Raw genomic sequence first — 14,367 nt, 5'->3', positions numbered from 1 at the left:
CGACGCGCTACCCCATTATTAATACGCTATTCTAGAATTAATCGTTCAAAATATAAACGAAAATTCCAAGAAATTCCGCCCCGTAACTCTTTTTTTTCATGGGTTTTACAGGGTTTTACGGGTTACAGTAATGTTATCAAATAAGCCATTACTTCAATTCATCGTGTTTCCTTACTCTCTGACAACATATGGTGATCATTTTTGGAATGGTTACAGTTTATTTTCCATTATTTCCTACATACTGGACCTTTAAAGCCGACGCCAATGCTTTGAAGGTGCTACATTTGAAGTCAGACTAAACAGCAATGTTTTTTTTTATTAAAGCAGACTCCTATCTACTATGTTGTAAAAGGCGCTCAAACAATAGAATTCTTTGACACTTGCATGACAAGTTTGAAACCAGCATCAGACAGTTATTTTGTGTCAAATGTCTGGACATCTTTATTCTTTACTACCACATATTTGCTTGAATTGACTCAAGGAAAAGGGTAATATGATGAATGTGATTAATTGCTGCCTCAAAAATAAATAGTTATTGAAGAGGAAATTGTTGCACTTTTATCATAGAGGTCTGTGAAAGTGTAAGCATGAGCATGTATAAGGAAATGTCTAATTTAAAAAACCTAGTATTGGAACAAAATGTCTTACAAATAATCCATGGTCTGTCCTAAAGATTTCCTGTTTAGTAAATCATTCACAGGCATGGCACTCTCTCTGTGCTTTATGGACAGATTTTCAGATGAGTAACTATAATATATGAGAAGTGAGTGCAAAATTAGGCTACACACTCTGAGAATGTTCAAAGACATAATTTACATATAATCTTAAACAACTGCTGGAAAATATTGCTTCTGATCCAGCTTTAATCACAATGAGGAAGGTATTTCTTTTATTTTCCTGGTTCCTGGTAATGTCGGGTGTGGTTTCAGCTCAAACAGGTAAGTGTGCTTTCCTGTAATAAAGTCTTTATCATTTCATTGTCTGTTGACACTCAAAATATGACAATATGTTCCCTTAGATAGGAATTTTCATCAGGTTAAATTAAAATATAGTGTTCCAATTATGTGTTTTTCATGAGCGTATGAAATACTGCCTAACTTGTTTTATTAATATAGTGTTCTGATGTGATATAGTGTTCTGAGGTATATGGGGAATACCTCCTGGAATCTTTGATTAGCTACATGAATTTCCAAAAAAAAGTAACACACATTTCCCAACACAAAGATAACATGATTAAACATTTTCATATTATTCTCCATATTGGCTTGAAATTGGTGATGCATTTACATCACCAACATTTTGGAAAAAGCATGGATGCATACAATTCTCTTAGAACGTGTATGTGTCATCTCATTTTCAGAGACGACGCAGAGAGCGCTGCCTAACTGGCTGACTGGGATTGTTGCTGTTGTGGTTTTCCTCTTTCTGGTCTTTGTTGCTTTTCTTGTTAACAAAGCCTGGTGCAGTGAGAGCAGGTATGATGATTCTTCAACAGTTTGCTTATAGAACTAGTATTCAATCAAGCTGTCATTGGTCGGAAAAAAGCAATCTCCTCAGAGCACAGAACCAAACATTACTGTTTAAGGTTTCCTCAACGATGGCGCTGTGAACAAGGCAGCAGAAAAGGGGGAGCTCGGGTACAACTGGTTAATCAGCAGGGACTGAAAACAGCATGATTTTCATTTCCGTTAGTTATTAATTCTTTTCAAAATATCGACATTTCTGTATTATAATACTGATTTTTGGTTTTCATGAGCTGCCGTAATCATCAAGATTAAAACAAAAAATGTCTTTTCCACAATATTCAAATTTTTTGAGACACACCTGTATGTGCATATGTGCAAATGTGCAATTTGAGTTGTAATGTTTTGAATTCTGATATGCCATGTCAAGCATTGTTCAGTCTTTGTTTTGGATCATTTTCTAGGCTGGAAAGTAAGGTGGATGCTGGAACATCAAATGAGTATGGAATAACTAATGGATCCACTTGGTAAGATCACGATCTATGATCTAAAATATTCATGTCCACCATTGAAATAGCAATAACACAGAAGCTTGTAATGCTTAATTGTCTAGTTATAATCAAAGCAGTATGTTAATGAAGAACGCTTTTTCTTAATGAAGAGAGGTTTTCAGCTAGGCCTACACAATCAGTTAAAGTAAATACTGTCACTACCGAGGAGGGCATTGGCTTCCTAACTTGAATTTGATTTAAAAAAAAAAAAAAAAAAACATTGGTAACACTGTTCAGGGATTAGAAACGGTAACTCAAAATATTAGAATAAAAAGGTTATATTTTGGATGAATGTAACCGAAAACGGGAACAAAACCAATTTAACTTATTCCAGAGTGAAAACACTATTTTAAATTTTAGATAACCAGTTAATAAGTAGCCTAAGGGATAATAAAGGGTCTGCTTTCACTTTTGTAGCCTAAGGGATAATAAAGGCACAAAACCCGTTGCCATTGACAGCGGTAATTATATGTTTGCAGCGGTAATTTTTTTTAATTTTACCGTAGAACGTTGGGAAATCCCATTCAAGTCAATGGAGCGTTCTACTAGCATTGTGAAGAGCCGTATAATAAGTAAGGGATAATGTATAGAACGCCGGTCATTACTGGGAAAATAAGTCCCGACAGGGCGAACCGGACCCTGACGCGCAGCGGAGGGGTCTTGTTCCACCCTGAAGGGACTTATTTTCACAGTAATGACCGGCGTTCTATACATTATCCCGCTTATTACACGGCTACTTGCCAAAACAAAATAATAAACCCACGATATGACTTTAGCCTACATAGCCTAGCCTATTTGTTACCATTCATTGTGGCATTTGCTGAGAAACAAATAGTTCAACACACGCTAAATTTGAATCAAACATTCTTTAGAACACAGCTGATCAACCGTCTGCTTTCACTTTTGAATGAAGTTCCAGTCCTTGCGTAGTGATATGAAAGACATATCAGAAGCACAAAACCCGTTGCCATTGACGGCGGTAATTATATGTTTGCAGCGGTAATTACATGAATATGTTTTACCGTAGAACTTTGGGAAATCCCATTCAAGCCAATGGAGCGTTCTACTTGTCTTGTGAAGAGCCGTGTAATAAACATATTTATCGTTCCGATTAACTTTCTTTGAATATTATTCAAAAGTCCATAGGCTTGGAAAGTCACTTGCCCACACAGTGTTCCCCAGACCCCTTATAGGATGAATTTAGTCAGATTTTATGAATCTGTGTCTCTCCTGTAAAATAGACTACGCCTACTGTAACCAACACTGTCTAACTGCCTTTTCCAAGTATTTAGCCTAAATTATTGAAACATTGTGTGAAATAACATGGGGTACCAGAGACACTAGGAAAATATCTAGGCCTAGAGGCAGGCAGTTGGTAGCACCACATGTTAGGCTACAGGGCTTAAAGCAAGGACATTTTCCTGAGGTTTTGAACATTTTTGAAGATCTAATATTAGCTAAATGCCTACTATCAAATCTCGCTGAAAAAAAATTGGAAAAATTAGCTAAAAAGATTAGCTAAAACTTTCAACTGTTCTACACAACAAATGGCTAACTAACAACAAATTCTATCAACAGCATTAACTAGCCCACCAGAAGCATCCCGTTAGGCTAAACTGACATTTACCCCTGTGACATCAGGTTCTTGCAGACCAGTTGCCAGACACCAAAGAAGAGTCAGAGGGGAAAGCTTACTCAGTTACAGTTTTATTGAAGCAACCGTTATTAGAAACACAGGAGTTGAGGGTAGCTGCTCACTTTCAGGTAGGGCTGCAGCTATCGATTCTTTTTGGAATCGAGTATTCTAGCAATTATTTCAACGATTAATTGAGAAATCGGATCAAAATTATTTTGCGTTATTAAGTGCAATTTATTAATATGCACAACAAATGGCCTATCATGCTGTAAACTATCCCTAGTCACTTCAAAGTAAATTAATTTATGTTTTATGAGATTTGTGCATCTGCAGCAATTACCATTACTACCACATTACCTCGCCCTTACAAAAAATACTGTAACTGCAGTTATACTGTGCAGTTATACTACAGTACAGTGCAGTAGTATTTTCACGTCCAAAATACTTAATTTCTGCAGTAAAGTACAGTAGGCTACTATGCAGTACAATGCAGTTTTTTGTGACCATAATACTGCATTTCCTGCATAAGAACTGCAAATATTTCCTCCAATACGGCAGTTTTTTCATAAGGGCTACAATAATTATGTCTGTGGTAAAGTCTGTGAGTCTTGACTTTGGGATTGGGCCAGTGAATACACCACAATGACACTAGGCCTACCAGCATTCAAAGACTCAGGGGCCGGTTGCACCAACAGGGCTAAGCCTGGTCTTAAGCTACGCTGGTCTTAACTCAGCGTTCTAAGTCCGACCTGATAGTAATGGCCCTTTCCATTAGACTCATAAATCATCGTACACCCACCTGACGAATGAGTTGCTAGAGGAACGCTGGGGTTTGCAGTCTTTTTGGGAAGAACATGGGTGCCACCAGGGCAGCAGCTGTCTCGTTGGTGTTGGACATTGGTCTAGAACATGAGAACACATCCCTCATTCTCCCTTACTTTTTTTAGTAACTCAATTCCGCCTATTTCAATTTCAACAGTGTTGTCGCGTTTCTCTCGAGCCACGAGGGGCATTAGCAGGAGGCTAGTCATTGTTATTGTTTTGTGCTACATGTAGCCTCTAGCTAAACGGCTGGAAAACAAATTGTTACATTGTATTGCACGCACAGCAAGACCGTGCAATGCATGAATTGGTGACCGGATTGAAGCAGCAATGTAATCTAGTGTGTAAGAGCATTGCATCGACATTAAAATGACCAACACAGTACAAATGCAAAGAAAATACAGTACATGTCATCTCATCTCAACTATGGGCGCAACCATGTTTGTCGTAAGGTCGTACCTCCACCTCGGGGTACCCTATAGGGGTACCCTCAAGTACTCCGAGGTAAAGGGGATGTGCCTCGTGAAATGCTGCGAGAAAGCTGGGTAATTTACAGTTTCCAACTCAGGCGACGGAAGTCTAATGGAAAGGGCCATTATGCAGTTGCACCATCTAGGCCTTCCTCTTGCTAAGATCAGGCCTATTCAGAAACAGGTGTAAGGTCAAAATTTAAGCACTTCTCACAGACTTTTCTAGAGTGCAAACTACACTGCTAACATTCTCATGCTTGTTTATTAACTCGTTTTAGTTATACACTTGACTATCCCAGCCAGGCAATAATTTATAGTGGCTTTGTCGGTATCATTCTGCCATAGCCTAACTTAGGTAGCCTACATGTTTCCATTGTGGTCTTATCTGTGGTCATATTGCGTTTCCTTTGTTTATTGTAAATCGTAAATCAGGTTTCTAGGCTAAGTATACTTGCATATACAAGGAATTTGGTCTCTGCATTTATCCCATCCGTGAATTAGTGAACACACAGAGCACACAGTGAGGTGAAGCACACACTAAAGGGGCTATCACATTGTACACGGTATATGCGCTGCGCTCGCCGCTAGGTTGCTCTTGGTTGAGGTAACGTCCCAAAGATTTTTGTTGTGCTTGCCGCTGGGCTCAGTGCAATATACCAACGACTTATAGTGCACCGCGGTCAAAGTTCAATCAGGTTGCGCGCAAAAGCGGCAAAATGCTGTGCTGAGCGCAGTGGCAGACCAGTTCTTGCACACAAGCCATTGACTATAATGCATTTCATAGCGCATGCTGCGTGTAATGTGACAGGCCCTTAGCCCAGAGCTGTGAGCTGCCTAGCTACAGCGGCGCTCGGGGAACATTGAGGGGTTAGGTGCCTTGCTCAAGGGCACTTCAGCCGTTCCCACTGGTCTGGAATCAAACCGGCAACCCTTCGGTTCCAAGCCCGAAGCCCTAACCAGTAGGCCACGACTGCCCCAATTATTCCATAACAAGTTGATTCCAAGAAGGCACGAATATATGTTAACTTTATTTATTATCGAGTGTGCAACTTCTAAGCATTAACAGCATCTCACATTCGCCTCCAGTCACTTTTACCGCTGTTTCCTGCGAAGAGGGGCGTGGTCGCCTTAACAGATGGCAAAGAATCTTTGCAACAGGCATTGTTATAGGCATTCACATGAACGCGCATCGCTAAGACAGGGCATATTTAAGCCTAGGCATACGTTCAGTTGGTGCAACCAACGTAAGTTCAATTCTTAAAGGAGAAGTTCGGTGTGATATTGACCTAAAGTGTGTTGAAACATGATACCGAGTGTGAACTTTTGTCTCATAGATTTTGTCTCATCTCGGCTTGTCCCCTGCACTCCGAAATCTGGCGCTAGTTAGCCGATGCTACCAACAGGTTTTCAAAGGGGGTGCCTCGGGCATCGGCCTAGCCATGCAAATAAATCACTGTTTTACATAATTTACGAGGCTCAAAGTAGCTCCACACTTCATTGGTAGACTTCCGAGGGCCCTGACATTTAAAACGAGACATTGAGAAAGCACTGGTAGTTTATTTACAAGATGATTTACACAGACAGTCATAGGTGCCAACTCTCACGCATTGGCCGTGAGACACACGCATTTGATTAGTTTCACACACTCACACGCCACAACCCCGATTTCTCACGCTGAAGTGTCAACCCGGTCGGTCAGATGCCTGAAAAATTTGTTTAGCCTATCTATAGATCTACCTGTTGAGCCACGGTTATGCTTTCAGAGACGGTGAGAGGGTTCAAGAGCACCCCCTGTCTGTGGAATTTTCAAAATTTTCTCTAATTTGCGATGCTACTTCAGAAGCCGTCCCAGGCGCATTCCCCCCGCATTTCCCCGGCTTCAGGTATGCTTTGAGTATTACTGAGTATTTTTCACGCTGAAGTGTCAACCTGGTAGGTCAAATACCTGGCAGATGAGGTTCAACTAAACTAAACCTATACATATGATCAGGTGAACGTGCGGAATCTATTAGCGCCAAGTTGCTGTGATAAATGGTTCGCGAGAAAATTAACATTGAACCGACGTGCAATTTAGGCTAATCATATTTGCATTTTGCACACAGTGCACACCCATTACTCTCACACACAACACGTGGCAAATCCAATATCACAATAAACAGCAAACCGTACCGAATACGAGGATATAAAGCATGCCTCTGTGCAATAAGTGGTTCTTAATCTGGTTTTGAAATTGCAACACATTTCTACATAGCCTCATTGGGGCGAAATAATAATGTATTCTAACTATTTGTCAGTAGGCCTACATACATTTTTGTAAATTGCTCAGCCATAGATTATCCCACTATCATGGTTCTTATATTGTCAGGTTCCAGCCAATCCCATTACAGATAAATGAATATATTTATATTGGCATGCTTCCTAGTGACATTAATGCAAAAATATAAAGAAAATCAAATAACGAGATACAAATATTGATATAAAGCCTGACATAAGCCATATGCAAACATTCACATCATGCAGATATGGGTACATCCTGAAAAAGGAATAGCATGTAGGCTATAGGCTATGGCCATTACAATGACCAATATATTATCTTAAATAAACTAGCTGAATAACACAGGTGACCACTTCTGCATAATTTCATGGAGTGCTGAAATGTACACACATTTTTGAACATTTCTGAACTGTGAAATGTAGCATATGTTTTTGTGGTTGTGAACTTATTGCAATATCACCATAACTATTCCACCTGGGTGTGCATGGTTATAATTCTGAAGTGCAAAATAGCTTAGGCTACAGCACAAATATTTCCATAAAAATAAGCAAGTCTGACCTCTGAATTTATTTTGAAAGTGCACCTGATTGATGCATTTAAAAGTTAAAATAAACATTTCTTAAATTCTTACAAAACACCCACCCACTTTTTAAAATTGTTAGTTTGGACCCCCCCACTTTTGCCGTGCGAAATACCAGTGCTGTTTTCAGCATCTGTTTAGTGCTTCATTGTCATTTTCATTGGATTCTCCCATTTGCGCGTAAATCGCTCATAAACTTTTTTTTTTTTGTTACACGCATTCTCCCATTCCTCTTCTGTCACACACACAGTGACAAGCGCCAAATCCCCCGCAGTGTTGAAGAGATCAGTCATCCCCCTCACTTTTGATAAGGTAAAAAGCCTTATAGGTACGCCAAATAAATAATAACCTATAGGTTTACGCTAGGCTATGTAAAACTCCCCATTAACAGCATCACGTCACTAACCACAGCTAAGACTGCACAATCTCTATTCACTCTGTTGGATATCTGAAGCCAGTTTGTCTACTTAGATACTGTAAATCCTCAAATTATGGCCGGGGTCTTAAGACAAAGTACAGGCCTTTAGGGGCAGGATTGTATTTGAGACAGCCCTTTATTTCTTATGCGAGTTTTATTTTGAGACATGCGTTTTTTGGAGCGGCATACTGGTAGGCCTTCAAAAGCATGACATTTTCGGTTTAGTTTGATATTTAATTTACTTTTGGACTGTTTGATTATATTGGTAAATGTTGGGACTGATGGGCACTGAACTCTGGGGAGGTATTTGATGATCACTATTACGTTCCATGTAGTTGAAAGAGTGTCGGGATTTCAAACAAACCATCCGCTTTCATGCGTTCATTGAATGTTTGCGGTGCTGTAATGGAAACCTTATTGTGTAGCCAAGTAGCCTATTGAGTTATTTTTAAATTATGCATGATTTACTTTTTATTTTCGTAGGCTGGCTTTATTTTGTTATATAGAAGTATCTAAATAACCTGTTCAAATGTACCAGAATTCAGGAAATTGCATCTAGTCCAAAAAAAATTTTCTGGGGGAGGACACCCATACCCCCCCTCTGAAATGTCCCACACACTTTCACAATGCCTCCGACGCCCATGGTCCTAGTAGTAGGCTAGATCCCTTTGATACCAATGTTCATTTAACTTTGGGACCCTGGTCCCAGGGATGGATTACTGCACGGGCCTTCCGGGCCCAGACCCAGGGGCCCAAGGTGTCAGGGGGCCCTGAAGCCCAAGCCTTTGCATGGAATCATTGCCTCAATATCAACACATCAGGATGTAGGCTATGAATCTGATTGAATTTAGTATTGGCCTTCCCCAAAATGCTAGCCTGACGAGCCAGACCCACATTAAAATGTAGGGTCTGGGCACTCACCGTTTGCAGTGCTCAATCCGAGGGGCGGGATAATCGGTTGTCTTTCAAATTCCCTCTGCACGCAATAGGACAGCACTGAGTCCCATCTGAGCGGAGCTAGTTGGCTAGTTCAAACTTTTGCCATCTCAAAACAAGCTTAACTCGTGTCATACTGTTGGCCAACAGCAATATCCATCTTCTTTGTTTTCAAGTAGCAGGGAATTCAAGCCAAACCGTTGCAACTCTGCCATCAATCATTATGTTATGCCCCCCTAACGACTCTATAGACGATTTGATTGGCCTGATAGAAGTTTAATTTTTCGAGCTCACAAGCCAACGGAAAGTTGCTAGACTAGCCCTGGAAGCAAATGTAATTTGCTGCCGCTAGGGTGTGTCTAGATTTCTAAGCTACCAAAATGCACCAGAATACAGGAAATCACATCAAACAAATGAAAAAAATTCTGGGGGAGGACCCCCAAACCCCGCTTCCACATATGCGACAATTAGTGGGGAGCCCTTAATACATGTGGGCCCAGGGGCCCCAAAGTTCATAATCCGTCCATGCCTGGTCCCTACACCTGAGAACCACTGATGTACGTTTTTTTTTACTGTACGGTATAATGCTGAATGAGCCAAACAAAAAATTCTGCAGCAAAATTTTGGTTGGCCCCACCAAATCTCAGCTTCTTGCAGCCCTGAGACAGTACCTTCAGGAAGTTTACCATTCGCCGCCATCTTGAATTTACCGTTCGCCGCCATCTTGAATTTAGTCGCGATAAGTCGAGCGACGAGTACAAATGAACAGGTATGATAAGGGATCAGATTCCAAAAATAATTCCATGGAAATCCATGGATTCCAGTTGCTTTCAGTAGCAGCAACTGGAATCCATGCATTTCCACTGAATTATTATCTTTAAAATGTTTGTTAATAACCCAGTAATAACCGCTTGTTGTATTATCATACCTTTTACTTACACTATACTTATTATTTAATTTAAAGAGATATGGATGCATACAGAAAATACTCAATATTGTTAATACACAGTATGCTCATTTATGATGGTTGAGACATTTTCAAACATATTTTTAGTTTTTACTTTAAAATGTTACTTTTAATGCTATAATGTTTATTCAGTGTTGTTCTTTGGATAAAAGCATCTGCCAAGCATCTTTGACCATAACATAATAAGAATATAATTTGCACAAATTTAATAAATCAACCAACATAAATGAAAAGAGTATTACAGTCAAAATCAGATCAGGCAAAAAGTCCACCAGAAAACATGCAGAAATGAAACTCAGCAACACAAGGTTACAAGAGTTCAGGTGGCAGGCTGTAGACATTATAGGCAAAGGCAAAACACACCTTTCAATATGCCCAACCAAACACTTTAGGAAAATACCTAAAGACATACCCAGAACATAAACACAATGAGCACAACTAGTATAGGCCTACTAGTGAAAAATAGTCATTGCAAAGGAATCAAAAATAGTGTGCAATTATGTAAGCTATTTTACTGAACACTGAAAGAGTGAAAAACAAGATGATTGTAGATAATTGAGAAAAAGATAAATGGGTAAAATCAGGGCCGTCGGAAGGCAATCCTATATAAATACTAAATAGAAATATGTCGCTACTGTGTGCCACTTTCAACTGTGCTACCTTCGCATGAAGCCCCTGGCTGCGGCGTTAGGGTTACCACACATTCTGGTTTTCCCGGGATTGTTCTCTTTTTTTAATGTCTGTCCCGGATAATCTTTCCCGGGACACCAAATGTCCCGTTTTTTGGTGCAAAGGCACTTCTATTTTTTTAAGTATTCCCTAGTTTCACTTTCAATAAAACCTACGTTCCGCTCCTGCAATCCTACTGTTTTTCTTAAGTTATCTTGATTGTATCCTGCTGTCGGAGGCAGGCATGCGCTTATTTGATTGGCTGTAATGCAGCTGTCGGAGGCAGGCATGCGCTTATTTGATTGGCTGTAATGCAGCTGTCGGAGGCAGGGATGCGCTTATTTGATTGGTTGTAATGCAAACCTGCGAAACGAAAGTTTACCTTATCAGCATCACAGCAAGCATGTCCAAGAGAGTGAGTGCGGGTAGGCAACAGATTGGAGAGGGTATAGCCTAGTAAAAAAAAAAGAAATTTCGATTCGATTTGGTTGGATAAAATGGGGCGCGAGACGGAGGAGGATATAGGCCTACAATCAAAGTCATGGCCAGCAGCGAAAAAAAAGAGATACACAGTAGGCCTACACAACGCCGACAGGGTGAAAATGGGTAGGCTAGGAGTGGGTAGGCTAACACCTTAATATTATGCATAGTATTGTTAATGTTTTATAGCCTGATATCTTAAAGGGATATCGGTCTGAAGCTCTTTTCTTTTTCTTTGTGTCTTCCGTCAAGGGTTTTCGCTGCTTTTTCGCCGTACACACGTTTGCAACAATCTCTAGCATTTCGTTAGCCTGCCTCTGTGCTGTAAACTGATCCTGCTTCGGTCAGCGGGTAGGATACACCGAACTTGCAAGTGGGATATTCTTCCTACAGGCAGTAGGGGCGGGCGAGAGAGCCATCATTCGCCCCGTAATGAGTCATTTAACCATATACCGACTTACGAAGATGATTAATTAACAGGAAAACGTTGCCTGGTGTCCCTTTAAAAGAGCTGGTGAAAGGGCATTATAAGAACCGTTAGTAAATTATTATTTAAAACCAGTAATAGGCCTAGTATAATTAAGGCATTTAACATTAATCAAATTTTTTTTGGGGGAGGGGGGGTGTCGCCGGATTTTCACAAATTAAATGTGGCAACCCTATGCGGCGTGCAGATCGGGGCTGGTCTCAATGTATGGGTGAGCTCAACGTTGCTACTTTCCAGCGCTACTGGACCGCATGGAAAAATAAAGAAATTTTGCGGGACAATTGCGACCGGGACTCACGGAAAAACGGTAGCCTACAATTAAGCAATTAGGCTTTCTAGTAACATAAACATATTATTATACAGAAATCGGACTACCTGAATATGATGCCACCTGTTAGGTGTGCATTTAAACGTGACATTAGGAACACACTTTGCGTGTAGGCCCATGATAGGACCATCTTATTGCGGGGAAACAAGCTCATTGCTCCCCTGATTCGGTGACATGGTGAGATTCAGATTTTAGGCTACCTTATTACATTGTCCACCTCTGCTACGTTACACTGCTAGCAACCTGGCGATTCAGGCTGAAGATCAGCACCCTCATCATATGCGGGAGAAAAGTTTTTCAATCTGTGCACTTTTCTGTATTCTGCAGGACTAGGCTTAACGTCTCATTCATCACTGTTATTTAAAGAAGCCCTATGCAGGTCTGGTTATTCCTTTGCTGTTTTTGGGTTTTCGCTGGATTTGGGCTCGCATTTTTCACAACATAGCTCCCCCTGCAGCTTCGGTACCAAGTGACTGCTATGCTAAACCCCCACTAGCTGGCAAGCTAGCCATCAAGAAACCAAACTTAACACATACAGGGCTCACAATAAAACGGTCGAGCAAACACATTGTTCAAGAGACTATCAAACCACATTACAAAAACGAAGTTCACCCAAAGGTAGGCTACTTACAATTTCAACAGCAACAAAGCCAAGTCAGCGTCCGTTTTGCAGTCTTCTTAGAAACTACAATCTGACTACATTTTCGAGGCGCGATTGGATACTTCCGCTGAGTCACATCCGGATTTACCCGGTCCGGGATCAGAAAGTTGCATATTCGGTTTTTCCGCGTTGAAGCGATAGAGGGAGACGAAGCACCCACCAAACAACCCAGAAATGTTGTAAAACCATCAGAACGACTCTCAACCTGCATAATTAAGGTCATTTTTGCATAGGGCTTCTTTAATATCACTGAAAGTTTGGCTGGTAGTTTGGCGCCCTGGGCAATTGCCCAGATTGCCCATGCCTTCCGCCGGCCCTGGGTAAAATGTTGAAAAGACATGAATGAAGAAAGAAGGGTCAAGGGGGAAGTTTATTTCTTTATCTAATTCAATGAACATAACATCAACCCAATTTTCAGTTTCTCCTTTTGAAGAATTGAAAGTCATTCTTCATTAGATTTAAACAGTAGCCTAACTATAGCTGACATATGGGCAGAAGTGATTCTCTATGGATAAACAAATATGTTTCATGTATTTGTGTCTGGATATCTATTAAATATCTTCTGTTGTCTTACAGGAGTGCTGAGAATGCATGTATGAACAATGCAAGTGATGGCACTGAAGACAAAGTCACAGTCATGTGACATGATCCATCTCTGAGTACCTCCATCTGTGTCATTTCTTTAATCTCACTGAAGCATAATAACTTAGGCTGTAGGCTAACTGTTACTTTATGTTTTTAAACTATTATTTAAAAAGAAATGTTGCTAATGTCATGCTGTTTAACATGATGATGTATAAAATGGTGCATATCACTTGTAATTGACCTTTTACCAAGATAATACATTTGGCTGTGGAGACAGTGGAAGTGATGTGAGCCGGCTACTACAAAAGAATGTCCTTTTAATAATGTAATAAATGACATGGAGGTGTTTCTTAAGTTTAAGAGTGCTATACTTTGATAATGCTATGCTTTGAGAAATGGGGGGGTTGGGGGAATCAGGACATCTGCGAGTTTATACACCAAATGTGAAACGAATCTGATTAAACTTAGGAGTGGTAGAGGTAAGACCAGTGAAATAGCCATTCTATCGGTTGCCAGATAGTGGCGCTATGCCAGACATGGATTTTGGGCATGTGAATAATAATAATAATTATAATAATAATCTTTATTTATAGAGCACTTTTCTAAACAAAGTTACAAAGTGCTTTACATATAAGAATAAACAGAACAAAAATGAAATATCTACAAACAATACAAATAAGAGCATATCAACAGATTAAGGATTTTTTTTTGGTTTTGTTTTTAACAAAAAACTACAGGAGTTAGACAGTATACAAGGCAAAAATAAAACAAGACAGTTTTAAGGAGAGATTTAAAAGATGTCACAAAATCAACTAACCTAGGCAGTGCATTCCAGAGCTTAACACAGAAAAAAATCTGTCCCCTTTAGGAGCAAGTCGGGACTCAGGAATAGTTAATAAACCTTTGCCTGCAGACCTTAATGTGTGTGTAGAACTATAGGGCACTAGAATATCAGAAATGTAACCAGGGGAAAGGCCATGAGGAGCTTTAAATGTGATGAGTAACATTCTAAAATCAACTTTCCAGCATATTGCTTATG

General features: G+C 40.1%; 1 protein-coding gene across 1 annotated transcript; it reads left to right on the top strand.

Moving 5' to 3' along the window:
- The first annotated feature begins 718 nt into the window (after positions 1–718).
- Positions 719–13,682, top strand: pdzk1ip1 (PDZK1 interacting protein 1). Its single transcript, XM_042056240.1, has 4 exons — positions 719–938; positions 1,361–1,475; positions 1,928–1,990; positions 13,320–13,682. The coding sequence occupies exons 1-4, from the start codon at positions 872–874 to the stop codon at positions 13,384–13,386; spliced, it is 312 nt and encodes a 103-aa protein (XP_041912174.1). The 5' UTR covers positions 719–871; the 3' UTR covers positions 13,387–13,682.
- Positions 13,683–14,367: the final 685 nt, after the last annotated feature.

This window comes from Alosa sapidissima, chromosome 12 (genome assembly GCF_018492685.1).
Source record: "Alosa sapidissima isolate fAloSap1 chromosome 12, fAloSap1.pri, whole genome shotgun sequence".
NCBI lineage: Eukaryota > Metazoa > Chordata > Actinopteri > Clupeiformes > Clupeidae > Alosa > Alosa sapidissima.
The sequence above is the reverse complement of the archived record's forward strand: the minus strand, read 5'-3'. Positions and strand labels throughout refer to the sequence as shown.